General features: G+C 37.7%; 1 protein-coding gene across 3 annotated transcripts in view; it reads right to left on the bottom strand.

Annotated features, from left to right (window-relative positions):
- Positions 1-25,031, bottom strand: part of LOC140744446 (uncharacterized) — a 241,516-nt gene that overhangs the window by 202,675 nt on the left and 13,810 nt on the right. For all 3 annotated transcript variants that reach the window (XR_012102547.1, XM_073076033.1, XM_073076034.1), the window contains exon 2: positions 5,849-6,046. Coding sequence is in view for 2 of the 3 variants with exons in the window: in XM_073076033.1 (XP_072932134.1) it covers positions 5,849-5,921 (73 nt within the window). In the remaining variant the exon portion in view is untranslated. The remainder of the gene's footprint in view (positions 1-5,848; positions 6,047-25,031) is intronic.

Raw genomic sequence — 25,031 nt, 5'->3', positions numbered from 1 at the left:
ATGTTCCAAGCAATGGACTATAAAAACCGACCGAGTGAGAGTTGGGTACAAAGAATTCCGTACTAAGGAAAAATATCATTAAAATCTATCAAAGATACTTAGTCTTAGAAAAACTTCAAAATCATTTATGTGCATTTAGGAAACTCCTCCGAACAACTTTATTTCTGTTTCTTTTTTTTGTTGTTACTAGAGCTATATTACACTTTATGAATATTTTAAATGCCTTCATATTACGATTCAAGAGATATAGCTTTAGAAACATACAAACGGACAGAGTCCTGTGACAGAAAGACGGACAGCAGAGCCTTTGCCATCGGACTCGCTCAGAACCCAAAAAAGTGTACCCAAAGTAAATATGAAATTATTCCTACCTCCAATAAAATACAGATATCGCAATCTAGTCTCCCGATCTAAATAACAGTATCACTTATCGTGCCATCTATGGGCGGGATTACGTGGCCAGTCAGATAAATTCCTCCCATTATTTCCCTGAGTGGGGTTTTGTTCCAAGAGGATTATCCGGGCTTCACGTCACGTACAAGATTTTCAAGAAAACCGCGGCTATGCCAATCGATAGCTAAATCTACTAGGGTTTATGGCTTATTCGTACTGTTTTTTGTTTTTATTTGTTGTGTTTTTTGTTTTCGGGTGATACAGAACAGAAGTAACGCAGAAACTATGGTAAAACAAAAATAACTTAATTAGGATGTTTTGTGTGTGTGGTTATCAGCTTTTGAATTGATTTAAATATTTCTTTTTATTAGATAGATTAAATATCCAATACTTTATCTATTTAAGCCAGGTGTTGTTTAAATATTTTTATTGTATCGCCTATATAAATATCGCCTGTCAACTATTTTTGCGAGACATTCAAAACCAAAACATTTTGTGCCCCAAAATGATCCTTTTCTTGAAATCTAGCATCTTATTTTAGTTAATCAGAAGCAAACAACTGACTTTACATACTTATTGTCTAAATAAAAGAGGAAACAAAAAATACTTCCACATATACTATTGTTAGAACACAAGAATTAGATATACAATAATCACTATGACCTTAAACATATCCCGGAAAGGAGTAACTCAGAATAACATACATAGACCTTTTGCCGCGTAAATATCTATATAATGACCGTTAAATGTCGGGACTTCCGTGATTATTTGAAACGATGGAGGTAGTATTCCCCTCCTGTCGCAAGATGTGTTTCACTTGAATATAAATGACACACATTAACGTTATTTACTCATTTATGGGAGCATCATTCCCTCTGAAGCTGAATTCAGCGTTTTGTAATGGCTACGGTGCTTTTATATGGTGCTTTACTGGGATTGGTACTGCATTTTTTTATGAGATTGAAGTTGCGAACGAGCATGCAGTTGGCCTCATAGTAAATATTTTTTCAAAATTTTTAATTAAGCTGAACGTTCAAAGTGGATAGAAATCGGGTTCAAAGATTCCGTTACTGTTACCTACATACATACATACATACGTACAACCCAAGCTAATAAAAGCGTGTTAAAAGGGGTGTTTTCTATATTTTTATCCTGACCTAATGATAAGGCAGACGGGTTGCCTGACGAAACAAAGACACCGTCGCCTATAGGCCAGAGTCGTCAATGCATCGCCCGCTTTGAAGAAGAGCTTTTTTTGCACCCTCGTTGAAGAGCCCCATGTCACAGCGCTCAGGGGATTCTACCAGAAGCTGATCATGTTTTGAGGGCTAAAATAGTCGCGCATTTCGACATTGTTCCGCGTAAATTACACCATGACAGCCATTAAACGGCTGACAGAATTGTCAGCCGTTTAAGCCTTTTAATGGCTTCCTTCAATTACAAGGCGGTGAGATATCTAAACTTATCTATGTACCAAACAAACAAGTGGGCTTAGAAAATACTGATTATTTTGAACTCGCAGAAAAAATACTGCAATTATTTATTTTACGTGTAGTAATCCAAAAACGTGTAAATGTTATTAGATTTACCGTCATCAATTTATTTTTTTATCCATGTTAAAATACGGTGACATGCAAATGTTATTCAAAAAACGTTAGTCTATCAAAAAATATTTGCGTTCCGCGAACTGTAAATGGATCTCGATATATTTTACATACTATACTAACAAGTTTTGTAAAGTCCACATACGGTTATTGAATGAAAATTTATTGGCTCGTAGCTCTAACTGCGAAATGGCCTTTTTCAGAAGCGATTTTTTCACCAATATGCTGTGTGAAAATCTATAATCATTAAATATATAAGCATGTTTATTTAAAACATATTATAGCCTACTAACATAAATACTCGAGTTTTTTTGCCCACTATTGAAAGAGTATAACAATACAGATACTATTTGAAATTAAATTCTACCTTTGGTGTGAAGGCGGAGGTAAAACGTGAAATATTTCTTGTATAGGTGGAAGAGTGTAGCTATGGATATCTCTTAACTTACATAAGAGGTCTTAGTCTTCGGAAGTGGTAACGCATCTATGACCAGTTGTAGGGAAAACTCCGATTCTATTTTGAGTTGGATTACAAATGTCTATGACAGGCAGTGATTTTTACCTTAAAAGTCTCTCATGTAGGTTTCTTCACTGTAACTTATATATGAGACGGCCATCTTAGTTCTCAGTTCTTCCTAGTTTCAGAACTTCTGTTCTAGATAGAGTCGATTATTGATATTCTCGGCGACAGTGACACTTTTTTTATAATATAGGAGTAGCAGACGAGCATGCAGTCCACCTGATGATAAGTGGCTACTGCCGCCCATGGACGTCTGTAATCAACCCCAGATAGGATTAGATATACCTCCCCGAGGTCGGCCACAGATGCGCCGCGGCCCCCGAGGACTAAGCTGGAACGCCTCGGAAAAGTATGTCTCCCTTACCACACCCTTCAAAACGGAACACAGCAGCGCCTAGCACTGCTGTTACTAGGCAGAAATAGGTGTAGCGGTGGTGCCGCCGGAGTCGAACCACAAATGGTCCTACCACTTTCAAACCTACCACTTACTGCTCGTTTGCTACTTCAATTAAAAAACTTAACCATTAACTGTAAATGGTCCTCACAATTTATTAAGCAAAGTGTTATGTTCATATTATAGTTTTAATCATCCACGTATATGGTGCAAATGATCTAGCTAATGTATTGCTCGGACTAACATGCCTAGTCCTGAATAAACCCACATTATCTGTCCAAATACATGCATATTACGATTTATTGCATGCATAATTTGCCGTGCATTGTACTCATGAATGTAACTGTAATAACCCTTACATACTCACACATACATAACATACTCGTACAATTTACATACCCATTATATTATGTGCTATTTATTTGGTGTTAACAGTATTTTTTGTGTTTTGACTAATGACAAATGAGCATACAGCCGAATTAAGAAAGCCATAACCAAATTAAGAGTATACAGCCGCTTCTTCTCCATAACGAAACACCTTGTGAAGTGGTGGTAGTTGTATTGACACTCAAAAAATGCTCTGTAAGTAACCTATTTTGAACAAAAAAAAAATATTTAATTTGATTTGAAAAAAAAGTAAGTAATTCAATTAATTAGTTATATGTCAACTGACATCTATGGTAATTTGTAATTATCCCATAGACAATTAGTTTTACCTGATTTTATTTAAGTCCTGAATGAGTCTTAGTCCTCAAGGGCAGCATTATATACATATATGTAATTGGTCTGATGACCCCACAATATCATATCCGTTGGTATCATAAAGGTCCAAGGGCAGCAATGACAATTAAATTTTATTTTATCATCATCAACAATACAATTTCTAATGTTACTTAATTACAAATTCTACCTGAATTTGTTACATAGTTAGTTTCATGGAAGCAAACATTAAAATTAAACTAGGAATCGGGACCTAAGTAAACATTACAGCATTAGCATTATTATGCATCAAAAACCATTGTAAACACTTAATGTCTCTCAAAGTTCTGTGGCCCTTATAAATAGAACGCTAAGATTGAAAATTGAATGAATTCGGCTCCTGTACCTGTTGTTTTAGTAAAGGATTAATGACAAAGGTTGGGAAACGCTACCTTTATAAATAAATAAATAATGTCCCTGAGTCAGTAAAACTATTTGCGGCAATTTTGTACTCAGTGCATATTTAAAGCGCTTTAGGATAATGTGATACTTGTTGCTTTTAGATATTTTGGAATAAGATTTTGTTAACAATATTATTATAAAAAAGTTCTGTATGAAAATGTTACTTAGTAAATGGAAACGCTATCTTAATGAGCTTTTATGGAAATACAACATGTTGCTAAAAGTGACGGTACTTGGTCGTTTGGACAAACTTTCGAAATCTATTTCTGTAATTAATATAACTTAATTTTAAGTCTATGATTTCAAATCCCTTTCTATATTTATGCTATCTTCCCGAGAACAAAAATTTAAATCGTTTTTTTAGATTTTAGTCATCACTTATTTTGTTATACTTAATTTGGAAATGATAACATAATACAACGGAAAATTCACATTTATAGATTAATAATATCATCATAGAGAACTTAGCAAAGAATTAATACTAAAATATTTACGCTATCTGTATAAAAATTAAAAAATAAAAACATTACCAGAATTATATGTTTCCTATTTCCCGTAGTAGTTTGTTAGAAAAACAATTAAATAGCAAACAAGGTACTTATAACATTACGTAATAACAGGAACTACGCGTGAACAAAGCCGGGGGCAGATCCTCATAGCATTCTGTCACAGTAGAAATAAAACAGTATGGAAACTCACTACAAAGCGTTCGGCACACTCACACAAACATGCGCATCGACGAGGGCCCTAAGAGGTTTTCGCAGTGCTGCATGATTTACAACAACAATAAATGCTAAAATAGAAGTAAATAACACTATTATTAAAAAATAATATAGTGACAACCTTATGACTTCAGTGAAGTGTAGGTAATTATTTTATCAACTAGGCTTAGTTTCCATACTGGTCCATATTTGTACTGTGAGCCTGTCTTATCTAACGCCAGCACCTAATCCAATAAAACAATTCGTTGCCGAGATTCGTCAACTAAATTAAGATTAATGTGGGCTGGCATCCCCGTCTAGGCAAAAAAAGAAAAAAGAAAGAAACAAAGAAACCGAAATTAACTTATTCCTTCACTGGGAACTTTGACCAAACAGTTAATTGGCCGAAGTGGACGAGATACATCCGTTTATATTTCAACAGCTCGTTAATGTGCTGTTAGAAACTTTTTACGTTTAAATTTTAACATATTTTTAAAATACCTTTTTAAATATTATCTTCAACACCTTATCAATGTGCTATTAGAAGCTTTTCACTAATAATATTTAAATATTAATAGTTGAGATGTTTTAAGAATATATTAAGATATTTTATATTAATTTCAGTTCTTAAGATATCTTAATGATATCTTAATGATATCTTAATGATTGTAATAATCTTAGAAACGCATACATACTTCAAGTTATAAAATGTCTTAAATACACACTTATTTAAATGCAACTGTTTTTATTTTTGGTAAATAAATAATTATAATACTTTGATGTATGATGTTGAGTATCTAGTGTAATAAATATGCTTATTTCTAACTTTTAAATATTATGAAACTAAATCAAATTAATATACAGTATTATTGATTTATTTAGTCTTATTGTTATTATGTTAATTTTTATTTATTATAGATTTGTATGTGAATAATATTATAAATATAGTACATCATAAACCTGCAAAATAACTATTTTTTAAATACGTCCAATAACTACTCCCAAAGTATTGAAATATGGGTTATTTTAAGATATCACAACAAAAATAAATAAATGAAAAATAAACCGTACTTACCCAAATTATCAGCTCGGTGTAAGGGTATGATGGCGACCCACAGCACCACCCACAGCCCAGCCCTACGAGCCATTATACTACCCTAACATTCGTTAAACACTTAGTTCACAACACCGAGTTCCAACATTCTAATTACTAACACTAATTTAAATACGGTTCCCTCATAAGATGACACAGGTTCCACTAACGCCGACAGATCTGCAAAGATTGAAACAGATGTTAAGTTTGACACTAAAATCAACATTGGATTGAAGAAAATTGGTTTATCCTATTTTATGTCAGAAAGTAAAGATACTAATGTTATAAGTGTCAATAATTATAGCTTAAACGTAACAGAGTTATGAAAGTGAATATGATAGTGATAAAAACCAAAGAGATTAATATATGAAGCTACTAGGTTTCACCCGCGACTTCGCTCGTGGTCAAAAGAATTTATCAAACTCTCTGAATAAATATCCTTTTCTGAACCCTTGACAACGTGTGTACAAAATTTTGTGACAATCGGTTATGTAGTTTAAGGTGCGAAAATGTACGAAACAAACAAATCTTTATATACGAGTATATATTTCTTATGTGCGTGTGTATGTCACTGAACTCCTCCTAAACGACTGGACTGATTTGGATGAAATTTGTTGTGCGTGTTCAAGGGGACTTGAGAATGGTTTAGATTTACAATTTAGTCCGTGGGAAAAGGTTTTTTAATTAATTTTTAATTCGTAAGTAGTTATAGAATCGGAAACTGCATTTGATCAAGTGATGATATTTAGCAAAGTTGTTGGCAAGAGCCAACGAGGGTTTGGGAGTTTGTAAGACCAATTTTTGACAGATGGCGCCACTGTCATTCCAATGCAGGTACAAATTTTCCGTTTTATGTATGTCATATTATTTCTTTAAAATGCGGGCGAAGCCGCGGGCACCACTAGTAAATTATTAAAAAAAAACTTAAAACAGAACACAACAACGCTTAACACTGTTATTAGGCAGAAATAGGAGTCGAATCACAAAGGGTTCTATCCAGTCGGGTCCGCCATATACTATGTTGAATGTCTTTGATAATAAGGCACCTGGTCTAATTTAAAGCTATGCGCCCGATTTGCTTACGAGAGCAAGATATATCTCAGATTGAAAGGGGCTTATGCAATAGTCCATCATACCGACCAAATCGGATTAGTAGATTTCACATACCTTTAAGCACTTTGAGAGATTCCAGTGACGTACAATGTATAAATAAATACATGCAAATAGTTGTAAGTGACGTAGATCTTATTAAAGTTCAGGGAGGTTACTACCATGTCTCAACACAATATTATTTTAATCATACTTTTACTTTTTTGCAGGAAATTTAACTTTTTAAGCAAAATATGACAATTTTAGTTGGTTTTATACAATGGAGAATCGAAAAATTAATAAGGGTTTAAGTTTGTTCAACTGTGTATGACGGAATTTACTGTTTTAAGGAGGAAATAATACTTTTCTGAACTATGATGGTTTTTAAAAGATGGTGGTAGGCCCCCAAGGCTATAACCCCATCTTTTTCTCCCTTACAACTTTTTAGCGCTTGTATTCTTGTTCAAAGGGTGAATAAGGGCCGGCTTATATTTTCAAAAGCACCTTACTCTCAGGAAGCGCAAATTTTCTTTTATCAATTTCATACAGGACTCTTATTTATATGTATACGACTACGTATGTATCTAGGCAATAGCACTTAACAACAGGTAGGCGGGATGTTTGCATATATGCTAATTTTACAGATAGAACTCTTGTTCAATTGGAGTTGATTGCTGATGTCTGTACCCTTAACATGAGTTCTTACGTTTCGACAAATATGTCTGTTTTAGTATTTGTTTACGTATTTGCCCGTACAATTTCCAATCAGCGCCCCTAGCGGATTATATCAGAACTTGGAAATTTTATGGGCCAATACGTAAACGAATACCAAAACAGTCATATTTCTCAGAACGTAAAAACTTATGGTAAGGGTTCTGTATGCAATAGTGACCACTTAAAAGCTGGGCGGCATGCTCGTATACCTACTCCCATTTCCCAAAAAAACAGTAAATTAAATGTAGTAATCTAAAAGTAGAGTAATCTAAAATCCTCAATTCTAGGTTAGGTCACTGGATAACCTAGATAAAACAATTCGAGGCTAGCACTGAGCTTTAAATCTCCACAGAAGATAGAGAAACACGTATAGTGTAACAGCTGTACATTTACGAATCTTTTATTTATATTCCTGTCCTTTTAACGGCTGTGTTAAGTGCAGTCGTGCGCTGATTTGAAAGGTATGGCAAAGCTTGGTGTATTTAACGGGGCGTTTCAACTTAGTTTTTTTTATAACATAGGAGTAGCAGACGAGCATGCAGTCCACCTGATGGTAAGTGGCTACTGCCGCCCATGGACATCTGTAATCAACCCCAGAAAGGATTAGATATCCCTACTTGAGGTTGGCCACAGATGCGCTGCTACCCCTGAGGGCTAAGCTGGAACGTCTCGGAAAAGTCTGTCTCCCTTACCACACCCTTCAAAACGGAACACTTCAGCGCCTAACACTGCTGTTATTAGGTAAAAATAGGTGTGGCGGTGGTGCCGCCGGAGTCGAACCACAAAGGGTTCTACCACCTTAGTACTCGGATTAACGCATCCGCATCTCAAATCATTTTAATCTAATTTTGGGTTCAAAGATTGGGAGTTGCAACTAACGAGCCGGCGTATGCTAAAACACTGATAGCATAGTGTAATGCGGCGTTTTGCTCAAGGAGTCCGTAGTTCGAATCCGAGGCATGCACCTGTATTCTTTATACTGATGTGGGAATCAGAAATTAATCATCAGTTGCTTTGACGGTGACAGTAAACATCATGAAATAACCTTCGGACCAGAATAATTAAAAAGGTATGTAAAGTTTAGCAATTTGCACTTGGTCAGTGCGATGAAATATTACCTATACTTTCTCATACTGAGACGAGACTTGTAAGCGTCCCCCAGCAGTGGGACAATAATGGGTAAAGTGAACTGTACGCTCATTTTCAAATTCATTTCATAGAAATCCAACACTAGAAACAACATAAAACTAATTCCAAATAGAACAGTAGGACTACCATGAGTTTACAAAAGTATAACTCGCTAGCGACTGCGTAAAATAAATGTATGAAAAATTGTACAGCGCCTCTGGTGGTTACTCGTAGAACTAAAATCCGTAGTGACGTAACTCGATACGTAAAAAACCTATCGAAATCAAATCGCTAGCGAATGTCATTATGATCTATTGCCATACAAATTCGGTCCCATGAGTCATTAATTTGACAGACGTTGTCAAGAAATACCGTAACGATAGTAGTTATGTTATTCACTAGCAAAATGACAATAGTTTTCTATTTACCATTTCTATAGTGGCGTTTCTATGCCAACTCATGGTAATGCTACAGTTCGAAAAACAATTGCAAATGCGCTTCCGCCCCTAGAGATACGTCACCACCTACGTAGTTACTCGTAAGTCAGTCTTAAGTTTTTATCAAGAACATAGTGAGAATATAAAGTGGGAGAAAAATTCCTCCACACCGCCTAGTAGTAGCATACTACTAAGTGGTTCTACAGCTCTAACCACAGACATTATATAAGTAAAATACATAGATTGATCACTCCTAACAAGAAAGTGTAACCAGTTTTGAAAATTAAGGTTATGTGCGTAAATAAAGTGTTGCCTCGTCTCCGTTCTAAAATGTCTCTTCATTGTTTGAAAAACTTATTTATTTATTACGTAAATTACGTATTATTGATAATTTATACTTTATTTTTTTCTAAAAATATTTTCTAATTGTTAACAGTTCAAGTAATAAAGGATAAAATCATCTTTCATTCAATTTCAAAGCGCTGAAGTATCTTTCTATTTTAATTATCAAAGAAACAGCCTTCCTATTTTAAACACTTAACTAACTTAGACACAGGATTTTGTAACTTTCTCACATACGGGTGAGCACAGAAAACAAATAGCGAATGAGCAAATAATGTCGCCAGATACTCTTAAAATGTAACATTTCGTCGTGAATCTTTTGTTTTATAAAACTTCAGTTTTAATCCTTACTGATCCTTACTAATATTATAAATCCAAAACGAGCCCACGAAGGTTTTAGAGTTGGTACGACCAATTTTCCCCAGATGGCGCCACTTTCATTCCAAAGAAGATACGAATTTACAGTTTTATGTATTAAATGAAGATTAAATGAAAATAATATGACGTACTAACACGTCATATTATTTTCATTTAATCGCGGGCGAAGCCGCGGGCAAAAACTAGTATTCAAGAATAAATTGATTTAAAGTGTTTACAGAACGGTTGGTACTAACTTTGGAGAACACCAATTAAATAAAAACCTAATTTATATAAGGACTTATTTATAAACGGGGACTAAATCATACTTATTAATTTTGGAAATTAATAAGTAACTGCATAGCAGGATATGCTACGTGATGCTAATAACGTTATAGAATTACGTAGAGTTTGACTACCTCTATCTCTTATGTTCTAAGCATACATTTCAGTTAGTTAATTGTATCAGGCGTCACTATGCGAAAATCCATACTATTAAGTTAAGATTAAAACTACTTCGCAACAATCCGCTACAAATATGTATGATGGCATATATTTTAAATCATACAGTATGTACCACCCTCCGTCCCTTAAAGGATGCGTGCTGATGTAAAATATTGAAAATATACACCACCATACCACCATCGTACATTTTAGTAACTTCCCAAAATCTCAATAACATTTTAGACCTACTCGTAGATTTAAGAGTCAATTCGTTTAAACAGTTATTGAGCTTCAAATATTATATGTATCAGGTATTTGTAAAAAATATATATCTCTGAAGTTTTTAATAGAGAGAAAGATATTTCAAGCTTTTTTTTAACACTCTTAGGGCGGGTTAAAGTTACATATAACAGTATCTTTGACGGTAGCGATGGAATGTAAAAATTCTGTGTTGCATTGATTTGTCATTAACGTCATTTATGTCGCTATCACCGCAATTGTTAGACATTGACAGATGGGGAAGTTGACAAATACAGTAACTTTAACCGATCAAATTCGAGCGGTTAAAGTTAATTAGTTATGACGTAATTTCATCCTCAACTAAAATGATGCAACTAATTATTTTTTAACCATGGATTTGACGGTTTGTTTGGCTTCCGTAAATGTTAAAGTTACATGATGCAACCCTCCCTGAGGTGCTCAAAAATATATACGAGGGTTCTAAATCCTACTATCTTCCGTTCCTTGTAATATAAAGGCGGAGTATAAGGGAAAACAATGGATAACCCTAAATTTCAGCAGCCTTTTGATGAAAACCGCCATTTGTAACATTACACCGCGGTCTCAGAATATAAAGAGAGCCTTCATTTATTCTTGGAAGATTGCAAAGAGAAAACTCAACATTTTATAAAAAAAAATTAATAACCTGTATTGATTTTTTAAAATATAACTTGTCATAAAAAAATTGGGTTCCGTACCCTGGAAGAATAAAAATTGAACCCTATTACTAAGCTTCCGCTGTCTGTCCGTCTGTTTGTCACGGGGCTCTATCTCTGGAACAATAATAGATAGATACTGGAATTTTTCACATGGCATTCACTTTCATGGCTGCTATAAAACAAAAACATATATGCCATATAACAAGGATAAATGTATACATTTACAAAATGAAAGTTTAGTGGTACGGAATCCTCAGTGTGGGAGTTCGACTCGCATTTGGCCAATTATCTAAATACGAGTATATATAACTCAAAGGTGACTGACAGACATAGTGATCTATCAACGCACAGCCCAAACCACTGGACGGATCGGGCTGAAATTTGGCATGCAGATAGATGTTATGACGTAGGCATCCGCTAAGAAAGAATTTTGAACAATTCTACCCCCAAGGGGATAAAATAGGGGATGAAAAAGCTCGTTTAATATAAAATTAAAGAAAGCATTACAACTTTAATTCAATTCCCCCATTAAATAATTCTTATCCAGTCCGTGTATATACATTTATTTGCCGTATTCCAATTCAATTAAAATATTGAAATGAGGAAGAAGTACAAAGGAAACAATTGTATGAATTTAATTACAGTAGACGTTTGACGACGACAGTCACTTGTTGTAACATTACACCGCGGTCTCAGAATATAAGGAGAGTTTTCATTTATTCTTATAAGATTTCCAGGAGAAAGCTCAACATTGTATAAAAAACCAAATCATTATTAACTTTTATTGATTTTTTTAAAATAAATAATTTGTTGAATAAAAAAACTTAACGGAACTTAAATTTTAATTGAAACTAAGAAGAAGTACAAAGGAAACAATTGTATGAATTTAATTACAGTAGTCGTTTGACGACGACAGCCACTTATTGTAACGTTACACCGCAGTCTCAAAAAATAAAGAGAGTCTTAATTTGTTCTTAGAAAATTGCAAAGAGATAACCCAACATTTTATAAACAAAACTAAAACAATTTACCTGTATTGATTTAATAAAATAAATAATTTATTGAGTAAAAAGAAAACAATTTTCAATTTAAAATTAACTTTAATTCTCCCATGAATGATTCCAGTACGTGTATATAAATTTATTTGCCGTATTCCCATTTTAATTGAAAAGAGGAAGAAGTACAAAGGAAACAATTGTATGAATTTAATTACAGTAGTCGTTTGACGACAACAGCCATTTATTGTAACATTACACCGCAGTCTCGCAATAAAGGAATTGCGGTCACAATTGCCTTCATTTATTTCGAAAAATCTTTTCTTCTCGTGAGTAAAATAAAATACGTGTCTGTTTGAACTATATTTGTATTGAGATTGGAAAAGGAATATCCATTAATATTACTGTACAATATCGTATATACTTATCTGTTATATGTAGCAAATGAAAAGAGGTTTTATACACTCAAAGCCCCACAGTATGATTTCTAGTGCCATAGATATAGACAAATACGTATACAAAAACTCCCAGAACAGTACCCTTACCATGGGTTTTCAAAACATACCACAATTTTACGTTACGTTTACTCAATCCATTATTCTGTTCCGTTTGCTTCAGTAGACTGAGTAAACGTAACAATAAGCAAGTGCTCATGTGACTATGAACTTATTGTCTACCTCGAATGTTCGCAAAAAAGAGAGACAAAACACAAAGCGCCATTTTGTCAATTTAGACATTGAATGTTACGTTACTGACACTATAGTTCTGATACAATACGTTAGGGGAGCTGATTGGAATTTGTATGGTCAAATACCAAAATAGTAATATTTGTCAAAACGTAAAAACCCATACTAAGGGTACAGATATCCAAATTCCTTGTTCAAATATAATATGTCTGGCGGGGCATCGAACCCGGAATCCTTAGTGCGTCAGACGGGTACAGTAAGCGCTCCACCACGCGGGTTATCAAATGATTATTCAGTCTATCAGATGGTAAAAGACTACAGCCTAATACTAGTATTAAGACAGAATATGTATTGACGAGTTAATGAATTTATTTAAAACAAAAATATATTAATTTTAGCTTAAACAATAAAACCCGTCTGCAAGTATTTAAAAGGCAGTTGCCCTTCGTACTACTCCTGCATACTAATAAAACCTAGCCCAATTTTGTTTAATCTCAGAATTATAGCGTTCAGATAGGATTTAATATAAAACTTTCATTACTGAGTAAGCTTCACTGGAAAGCGAACTAAGGCATCGTCTAAACCACAACTGTAATGACGCTTCAGCGGAAAGCTAATACATATAATACAAGTACTTGAACCATAAATTATAATAAAGTTTTAATATAAATTGACTTAAATTAGTTCCAGCAATGTGAATAATAAATCAATCTTCGTTTTGAATAATTCTACATTTGCTTTTAACAATTTTAAAGATGGTAGAAGCATTATAGAATGACTCTGTAGACACCACTACCATTTCTTTTTACCTTATTAGAGAAGTGTTAAGAGCTGCCATGTTCTGGATTATAAGGTATGTTAAGAATTAGACACTTAAATGAGGCGTTATAATTTAGTTTTCAGAAATAGCAATGCACATATGGCTGACCTCTGATAGGACTCGATAGCTATCAGGGATTTATAACGAATGTCCATGGGTGGAAGTTGACCTATGCCGTTAGGTGGTCTGCAATCCCGTTTATTATTACTGCCTTTATAAAAAATCTGACAAATTATCAAATCTGACTTAATTTACCAGAAATTATACCCATGTGTTCATTTTAACTATTTTTTATTTATTTTAACGATCTCACGATATATCCTTTATTAGTTCCTAAAAAACAAGTACTTAATATGAGAATGGATTATTTTAGGTACGTATCTTTACATTAAATCTCTTGTCATTAAGACTCATTTTAATATTCAACCCGCAACACTAATTTCAACTTGGAAGCATAAAACAAGGATTTTCTAATTGAATATGTAATTGGCTCGGAGTAGCAGAATCCTTTTAGTGATTTCAGTTTCGGGTAAATGCCCCAATTATGGACCGATTTAGAAACATTAGTTAGTAATATAGATAAGAGTGGAATTAAGCTTAATCTATTGTATGGTATTAATGATTTGTGCCGTGTGGCTCCGGCGGCGAATAGACCACCCCATACCTGCCCGTGGGTGTCGTAGAAGCCGACTAAGGGCATCTACCGGGTAGATGGGCAGCAGCGTCTACTCGGGCATTTAACATCCTACTGCGACGGTCCCACTGGTTGCTGGGTCTGACACCGCCTGGCGTAATTCCCGAAGGTGTCTCGCTTGGTGGTAAGATCTCTTCGTGGGATCTGCCTGGCTAGCTACCACCCTCAGGTCGGAGTCTACCGCTAATAACGACTCGTCGTGTTTCGGTAGTGCGCCTGGGAGCCAGTTCATCCCCTTATCCCTCCCTTCCCATCCCCCTGTGGTGCTTCCGACGGCGTACTTTACGGGTCCGTTGAGTCTCTTTAAGCATCGTTGCCCCCGGGGGCGTGGTGTGTTGGCGCGGGGGCCAGGGAGACCCGGTGAAACGGTTGTCCGCTGGCCGCCCGCCGGTTAGTTGGGGACCCGAACCCGGGCAACACTGTTAACCTCTGGCCCGGGAGGCTGTCCCGCCAACCGGCGAAAAATCCCGTTGCGCGGCTACCTTGCCGGAGTAAGAGACCGGAGTGGAGCCGGGTAGTCGTGCACGGGGGGGACCGGGGGCCCTTCCGTCCCCCGCGCCAGCATCCCACATCACCTCCGTAGGCTCGGTGTCACGAGACTCATACTTTGTCCCGTGAGGCGTCGGCGGAGCATTGCAAATCCTTTCAAATTCCCGCCCTTTTTGGAACAACCACCAACTATGAGAAAGCCAAATAAAAAGAAGAAAAGTTGCACAGCGGCGACCTCTTCCACATTTACTGTGGATATGTGCAATATCAGAGGAGTCCATTCCAATCTGAATGCCGTCCACCACCACCTTGAGACGGTAAAGCCGGCTTTTCTCTTTTTGACGGAGACGCAGATATCTACCCCGGACGATACATCGTATTTGGAATACCCCGGTTACAATTTAGAACATGCCTTCAGGCGTCGTGCCGGGGTATGTGTGTATGTTCGGGGGGACGTCTGCTATCGCCGTCTCAGCTTTCTCGAAGACAAGGACCTATCATTGTTGTGGCTGCGCGCGGACGTCGGAGGTCTTACCCGTGTCTACGCGTGCCTGTATAGGTCCTATAACGGAGACGTGGAGACAACTCGATTATTCGAGCACGTCCAGTGGGCAACCGACAGAATGCTGCAGCAGTGTCCTTCGGCAGAGTTGGTGGTTCTCGGTGATTTCAACGCTCATCATGTTGATTGGCTGGGATCCCGGACCACCGACTTTGCCGGGAGATCTGCATATGACTTCTCCTTGGCATATGGGCTCTCTCAGGTCGTACCTGGTTTCACTAGGGTGCCTGATGTAGAGACCCATACTGCCTCTTTGCTGGACCTACTGCTGACTACCCATCCGGTGGACTACCAAGTAATGGTCAAGGCTCCCCTTGGATCCTCTGACCATTGCTTGGTAAGTTCGACTGTGCCCTTGTCGTACCCCGTGGAGACACGTCCCCCCGGGAGACGACAAGTTTGGCATTACAAGTCAGCAGACTGGGACGGATTCCGGGAGTTCCTGGCTTCGTACCCGTGGAGGCAGCTATGTTTCGTCTCGGGTGACCCTAGCTCGTGTGCTGAGTCTGTAACCGACGTGATACGGCAGGGTATGGAGTGTTTCATTCCAAACTCTGTCGTGTCCGTCGGCGGGCGGAGTCAGCCCTGGTTTGGTGGGTCTTGTGCTAAAGCGCTAAGCCTTAAGCAGGAGGCCTTCCAAACCTGGGCATCAGCACACGCTAGCAAGGACCCAAAAACCCCCGAGCTCCGAACCGCGTTTAATGCTGCCTCCCGTTCAGCGAAGAAGCATATGGCCAAGGCGAAGTCTAAGCACATCGGCAGAATTGGCGAGCGGCTACTTGGTTACCCCTCCGGGAGTCGAGCCTTCTGGTCGCTGGCCAAAGCTGTCGAGGGTAATTTCTGCCGGTCTTCACTACCGCCCCTGCGGAAACCAGATGATTCTCTGGCCCACACGGCAAAGGGGAAAGCCGATCTTCTTGGTACCCTCTTTGCCTCAAACTCGACTCTTGATGACACAGGGGCCACACCGCCTACCATCCCGCGGTGTGAGAGCTCTATGCCGGATATTCGCTTTACGCAGAAGGCTGTCAGGCGAGCTCTATTGTCCCTCGATATCAAGAAGTCGAGCGGGCCAGACGAAATCCCCGCAGTGGTGCTCAGGACGTGCGCTCCCGAGTTGGCTCCCGTCTTAACGCGCCTATTCTCGCTTTCCTACACCACAGGACAAGTACCGTCTTCGTGGAAGGTTGCCCTTGTACACCCTATTCCCAAAAAGGGTGACCGCAGCGACCCGGCCAACTATAGGCCTATAGCGATAACCTCCCTGCTCTCAAAAGCTATGGAGCGTGTTGTAAACACGCAGCTCCTTAGGTACCTGGAAGAGCACCGGCTGATCAGCGATCACCAATATGGTTTTCGCAAGGGCCGATCAGCTGGTGATCTTCTTGCGTACCTCACTCACCGTTGGGCGCAGGCTGTTGAGAGCAACGGGGAGGCATTGGCCGTAAGCCTGGACATCGCTAAGGCCTTTGACCGGGTCTGGCATAGGGCCCTTCTCGCGAAGTTACCATCTTACGGTCTTCCCGAGAGGTTGTGCACATGGACTGCCAGCTTTCTGTCTGAGCGGCATATTAAGGTCGTAATTGACGGGTGCTGCTCAGACACGAAGCTCATCAACGCTGGCGTGCCCCAAGGGTCTGTATTATCTCCCACGCTTTTTATTCTGCATATCAATGATATGCTGCTAAAAATCGGTGGCATTCATTGCTATGCAGATGATAGCACGGGAGATGCTGTGTACACAGGCCGTGCGAACACCTCTCGGACATTCGTGGAAGAAAGCAGAATCCGACTTGTGTCTGAAATCGAGAACTCTCTGGAGCGGGTCTCGGAATGGGGTCGTCTTAACCTTGTTGAGTTCAACCCCTCGAAGACACAAGTCTGCGCGTTTACCGCTAAAAAAACCCCATTCGTCATAGCGCCTAAGTTCCAAAGTACCCCGCTCACCATTGGTAAAAGTGTAGGGATCCTGGGAGTCGACATCTCGTGCGACGTGCAGTATCGGAGTCATTTGGAAGTTAAAGCCAAGTTGGCTTCAAAGAAACTGGGCGTCCTAAACAGAGCCAAGCAGTACTTCACTGGGGGGCAACTCCTGCTGCTTTATAAAGCGCAAGTGAGGCCCCACATGGAGTACTGCTCGCATCTCTGGGCAGGGGCACCACAATACCAACTTAACCCACTTGACTCCGTACAGAAACGCGCGGTGCGAATCGTCGATGACCCAGTGATCTCTGATCGGTTAGAACCCTTAAGCCTTCGGAGGGACATAGGTTCCCTCTGCGTGTTCTACCGACTTTACAATGGTGAGTGTTCTGAGGAACTGTTTGATCTGGTGCCTACGTCGCCTTTCCTTCATCGCACCACTCGCCGAAGGATGAAGTTCCATCCACATCAACTGGACCCGTGGCGGTCCTCCACGGTTCGGTTTAATAGATCATTTTTGCCGCGTACGTGCAAAATGTGGAATGAACTTCCTCCTGAGGTATTCCCTCAGGACTATGACATGGGGCTCTTCAAGAGGGGTGTAAAAAGAGCTCTCCTTCAAAGCCGGCGATGCATTGGCGACTCCTCTGGTGTTGCAAATGTCCATAGGCGACGGTGACTGCTTTCCATCAGGCAGCCCGTCTGCCTTATCGTTAGGTTACATATAAAAAAAAAAAAAAAAAAATGTATACTGCGTACGTTTACAACGTTAACTTTAAATATAATCCACTTTGTGGTTGTAGATATTTAATAAAAAATACAAGTCAACCACAAACGTATGCAGTATAGAGGCTTGTCTATCAAAGCCATTTTAATATGCCGTAAAATGTGTGTTGTTCTGACAGATAAAATACTTTTTATAATATTTTATTTAATAAGTATACTAAAGTATTTTAGAAAAACAGATGAAATTAACTCATTTGCGTTCAATATTTGCGCTTTATTTATTTAGTTGTGTTTCAGAAAATTTGCAATAAAAGTTCTTTAGAAAAATTTATAAGAAGTCGATGGTCCTAACCACAAAAACGTCAGTAGAAAACATATTTATCATACCGAACCCTGTCTCCGTCAGTTCAATTTGCACTTGTCTGTATTTTATAGTTACGCAAGAAAAACGATTTTAAAGGTACGAACGAACGATACCTATTTAAATTCATTTTACCATTTCCAACATAAAATAGAGTCTAATCCTGACATTATACCGCTATAACAATTTCACACACGTTACAAGCATCACATTATAACAATGGAGAATTAGTCTAGTAATACTACCCTTCATTAAATCTGTAACCCTCCTATCTTAATTCAGAATTCAGTCCGCTAAACTAATTTCAACTCAGCATAAAACGCCGATTTTCTAATTGAATACGTAATCGGACAAAACTAGCTGGTTTGCTCGGGCATTTCGTTTTTGGGTGAATGCCCCAGTTATTGGCCAATTTCGAAATAATGTTTCGACTTTAATCTATGATATAGTTATTAATAACAAATTATGTGGTAAATTATGTTTGGTAGTAAAATTTACTTAACAATTTCCAACATTAAATATAGTCTAATCCTGACATTATACCGCTATAACAATTTCATACACGTTACAAGCATCACATTATAACAATGGAGAATTAGTCTAGTAATACTACCCTTCATTAAATCTGTAACCCTCGTATCTTAATTCAGAATTCAGTCCGCTAAACTAATTTCAACTCAGCATAAAACGCCGATTTTCTAATTGAATACGTAATCGGACAAAACTAGCTGGTTTGCTCGGGCATTTCGTTTTTGGGTGAATGCCCCAGTTATTGGCCAATTTCGAAATAATGTTTCGACTTTAATCTATGATATAGTTATTAATAACAAATTATGTGGTAAATTATGTTTGGTAGTAAAATTTACTTAACAATTTCCAACATTAAATATAGTCTAATCCTGACATTATACCGCTATAACAATTTCATACACGTTACAAGCATCACATTATAACAATGGAGAATTAGTCTAGTAATACTACCCTTCATTAAATCTGTAACCCTCCTATCTTAATTCAGAATTCAGTCCGCTAAACTAATTTCAACTCAGCATAAAACGCCGATTTTCTAATTGAATACGTAATCGGGCAAAACTAGCTGGACTGCTCGGGCATTTCGTTTTTGGGTGAATGCTCCAATAATTGGCCAATTTCGAAATAATGTTTCGACTTTAATTTATGATATAGTTATGAATAACCAATTATGTGGTAAATGTGACATTTCTATTATGTAATTATTGGAAAAATAATAAACATTTTACAAGCACAGCACAAATAATGTTATTGTGTATGCTATGATTACATTAAAAGTTTCTACCTAATTATTAAAATATTCTACGTAATAACTACGTATTAATAGTAGGTAAATGCTTAACGATTTTGTATTTCATATTACTAAATATCTACACCTAGTTATCAAATATCCAGACTTCAATCAGAAATGTCAGAATCATCACTTACTGATAATTGAAACCAAAAACGTCTACGAGGTAAGCTGGCAAAATTATTTATATGGTAGTGTGACGAACGGAATTCAATATAATATATATCTTAATCTTGATTGGAATCTGTATGGTTAGACAGGAGAGGTACAGTCAGCTTCATTAGTAGATGAGCAGATCAAAATTTCAAAGATAATATTCCCAAACGTTCATAAGTAGCTCAACATCATAATTAGATGAACATCTTAAAGTCTCAAACTTATAAGAACACTAAGGCGTCAAAAGTAGCTAAACACCGCATGTGCAAAATAGCTAACGTCACTAATATGATATGTCACTGTTCAGCTACTTTTGACACTGTAGTGTTCATCTACTTTTGAATATTTACGACGTTCGTTTAATTATGATTCTAGTTGTGTTTAGCTACTTACGAACGTTTGAATGTATAGGTTTTTTTTTATAACATAGGAGTAGCAGACGGGCATGCAGTCCACCAGATGGTAAGTGGCTACTGCCGCCCATGGACATCTGTAATCAACCTCTGATAGGATTAGATATTCCTACCTGCGGTCGGCCACAGATGCGCCGCTACCCCTGAGGACTAAGCTGGAAAGCCTCGGAAAAGCCTGTCTCCCTTACCACAGCCTTCAAAATGGAACACAACCGCGCCTAACACTGCTGTTATTAGGCAGAAATATGTGTGGCGGTGGTACCGCCGGAGTCGAACCTTCAACGAACACGTTAAAGTTATCAAAGTTACGATATTTTTGAAAGTAGAACCATCCATGGTGCGACTCTGGCGGCACCACTGCCATAAATATTTCTGCTTATTAATCAATGTTAAGTAGTGCTGTGTTCTGTTTTGAAGGCTGTCATAAGGGAGACTTTTAGATCCTACAGGTAACACTGTTATCAAGACCTTAAAACATTTGGACAACATCTGTCAGAACTTATCAGTATAATATTTGTAAATGTATATTGATTCTATCTAACTTTCGGTCAAGTTTTTTCCACTAAAATTTACTTAGCACTACTTTGCGTGTTATCTTCTTCAGGTCCATTAGTTCGATACAGATCAAAGACCTCGGTTTAAGGCCTTCACTAGAAAGTAATGATTCGGCCTCAAAATATTCACGTTCAAACAACTTGGAAAATTCTTTGCGTGAAAAACGTTGTAACAATCACTAATTTTATTTACTTTGTAAAGTATCGTTCAAATAAAAGCGATTTAAGAAGAGATTTGGAAATATAATAGAGCAGTTTTGCACTTTGTAAAGATCTTTATCTCTTGCTTTTTTCCACCTGATTATAAGAGGCTACTGGCGATCATTGACATCTGTAGTCAACCTCAGATAAAATTATATTCCTACCTGACATTGGCAGCAGATGCTTTGTTAATATGTTTCTCTTCGAAGCGGAATACAGCAGCAATTAATACTGTCTTTAAGCAAATAAGCGTGGATACGGTACCTCCGGACCCCTTCCTTCAATACCACCTTCAATACCACTTATGACATCAATTTTGGTAGTACGATGTTCTCCGGGTCATCTAGTACATAAATATTTAAGACCATGACGACTTGTCATAACCGTGATTGCTATATAACACTCTAACATGACACGTCGGAAACCATCCCGCTTTGAACAAAGTACTCGCCTCAATTTCAACGCAGCCTTCCGGACTTCAGTATCTTTTGTAAGCCGAATTGAGTAGAAAAATACCCTCTTGAACTTTTAAAGTCACAATGCGATCTTCAGCTCAAATTGGACGTAGTTACGCTGAAAATTGAGATTATGAACTCTTAGGATTATACCCTAAAAGGTAAAAAGGCAAGTCCCTTTGAGAACTTGAAACATCTGTGTTGAAATTTCGTTAAAAATTTTGGACAGATATTTTTTGAAGAAATTGAAGGTGATGTTTCAAAACCTTTTAAGAAAAGGGATGGTTTTAAGTAATGGAGTGTGCTCGAATACTTAGACCTACATTACTATTACAACAGGTACACTTAAGAAATTGGAATTTGTACGTTTTCAAATTTTTACCTAAAATAGAGCAATGAAAGATTCGGTCTAGTGAAGTAAAGAAAAAGATATTTATTTCTTCTGAGAATTAACGTTAGATATGTTGATATAGCTAGTAACATTTGGGTGCAATCTATGCATACGAGTTATAAGTAGGTATACGTTCGTTTAGGACTCCTAGAGTACTCCATTATATAGCACGTCTATTGTAGGTATATTGTAGCGGAAATCTAATAAATGAGCGATGTTGACCACATATTCATCATCATCATCAACCCATTACTGGCCCATTGATGGGCACGGGTCTCCTCTCAGAGAGAGAAGGATTAGGCCATAATCCACCGCGCTGACCAAGTGCGAAAAAGTAGACGCTTTTACTTGTTTTTTTAACCACTAGGCCCTCATTGGGCCCCTCACCCCATGCTCAATCTCATAAAACGATATATTTGGCTAAGAAAGATCTTCCGCCAGGTAATTATACCAGCCATGCTCCGATAGTATTAATTCGGAGCTTGTATATATGCAAAATATTTAGAAAACTTCGAAAGTGTGATTCAAAAATGCTGGTGGAATATCTTCTGAGTTGCTGGAAGTCGTCACAGATGTATAAGAAAAGTCTGAGTAATGTCTACCTACTCATTATACTCGTATAACACTACACACTACAATAATATATTATTTCCTGCATATTATTTTAAATAATTTAGTAATCAATTTCCACACAATTCATTGTTGCATATACTTTTGTGGGTAAAGCGCTTCACCATAATTATAATAAATATATTACAATATTCTAATTTGAATCCTCAAAAAAAATTATGATCGTTTCGCAGTACAAATTAAATTACAATATTTGAGTACCTCGCGTGAATACGCTGAAATCTGTTGAAGCTAAGTTAAGTAATTTATAAAGCGTTTGTACCGAAACTGTCAAATTATAACGCCTTTGAGAAACACCGTCTAATGAGGAGATTGCGTGTTCGAAACCAAAGCCTTAGAAGAAGGCAATTAACACGCCCTCTCTGACGTTTTATAAGTATATCTTGTGGAAATAACATATTAACAAGCGACACTCATTACAATTTTGTCCCGTACTTTGACAACTTCAAAGGTGGTAGAGAACCTTTTGTGGTTCCACTTCGGCGGCAGCATCCCCACATCTACTCGTATTTTTGCCTCATAAGAGTAGCTTCAAGGGCTGCTGTGTTCTGGTTTGAAAAGTGGTAAGGGAGACATACTTTTTCCGACGCGTTCCAGCTTAGTCCTCAGGGGTAGCGGCGCGTCTGTGGCCGACTTCAGGTAGGAATGTTTAATCTTATCTGGGGTTGAATACAGATGTCCATGGGCGGCAGTCGCCACTTACCATTAGGTGGACTGCATGTTCGTCTGCTACTCCTATATTATGAACTAAAAATTTAAGGGCACTTAAAAGTTTCCAGATATCTGTGCTTGCTTCTCATAACTTATTTGTATGAATTTGCCTCACAATAGGAATCTGAATTCAGGCACAGGCGTTTTGTTTTTAATATCAGGATTCATTTTAATATTCGAGATTTTTTTAAATATCCATAAAAGAAAAAATAATAAAACTTTCACATCCACATTCACATCCAAGGTTCTCAACAGTGTGATAAATAAACTAATAATAAACGCTTTCTACACTCACAGCCCCACACTAGGATTCCCTGTGTCGTGGGTGCCATGGACACACACATAGACAAATACAAAAACACCCAGAGCCAGAAACAGACATCTAAATTCATTATTTAGATATCTGTCTGGCCGGGGATCGAACCCGGGACCCTTTGCGCGTCAGACCAGTATGGTGGCCGCTCCGCCACGGGGGCGTCAAAAAAACCGCTACCCCCTTCTTGGCCAGCGTGGTGGACTGTGGACTTAACTACTCATCCCGAAAGAAAATGTAAATCCAGCAGGAAGACAACACTGGATTAGCGACGAGACCTTTTTATTATTTAGAAGCTGCTCCACCACTGATATACCTAGGTATTTTAAGGCGAAAAACCTTTCATGGCCACTTAAATGGAGCATATAAATTTAGGACACAGTCCCTGTCATTGACCCGAGATCCGATTTTATTACTATTTAGGGTCAATTACAGATACCCATAGAAGTGATAGCCTAGTGGTTAAGAAACTCAGCCTCTTGTGGTTAAGAAACTCATCGAGGGGTCCGAGGTTCAAATCCCAGGCACGCATCTCTGATTTTTCAAAGTTATGTGCGTATTAAAAATCACTTGTTAAAACGATGAAGAGAAACATCATGAATATGGAAATCTGCATATAAATGTTAAAAATACATGTTTTCAAAGGTATGTGAGGTCTACCAATTCGCACTTGGCCAGCGCGGTGGACTATGGCATAATCCTTCTGAGAGGCATGATTCTTCTGAGAGGAGACCTGTGCCCAGCAGCGGGACATTAATTGGTTCTTGATTATAACAGATACCCATAGGCAGAGGTCATTTACCATGAATGGACCTGTACCCTTACCAGGAGTTTTTACGTTTTGACAAATATGACTGTTTTGGTATTTGTTTACGTATTTGCCCAAGGGTACAGTACTCGTTTACTTCTTGTATTTACAAAAATCCTTAGATTATGTTCTGCAAAGTTCCCTTTGCCCGTTTCTAGGAGCCCGGCAGAACTTAAATAAGACGTTCTAACTTAGTCCTCTGTACCAGTAGGCATATTGTTGTAAGATCAACAACCCTACAAAAGATAAGTTTGCATTGTATACGATATATCTTTACTTACAATTCGCCTTATAATAAATTAAAGATAAAGTATGTTTTTGGAAGTATTATTAGCTGCTTTCACAAAATACACGTACAGTTCCAAAATTATTACACACACTAAGAGGCAAGACTTTTAAATGTTTGCAGTATTGTACGGGTTAGAGGGTTCCAAGTTTGATTTCAACTAAACACTGAACAACTAACTGTTAACTGAACTATGCGTATATTTTGAGTTTGCGTGTTTA

This window comes from Epargyreus clarus, unplaced genomic scaffold, assembly GCF_041222505.1.
Source record: "Epargyreus clarus isolate Ecla_fem2 unplaced genomic scaffold, WU_Ecla_fem_2.2 ptg000008l, whole genome shotgun sequence".
Classification (NCBI taxonomy): domain Eukaryota; kingdom Metazoa; phylum Arthropoda; class Insecta; order Lepidoptera; family Hesperiidae; genus Epargyreus; species Epargyreus clarus.
Note: the sequence above shows the minus strand (reverse complement) of the source record. Positions and strands in the feature narration are given on the sequence as shown.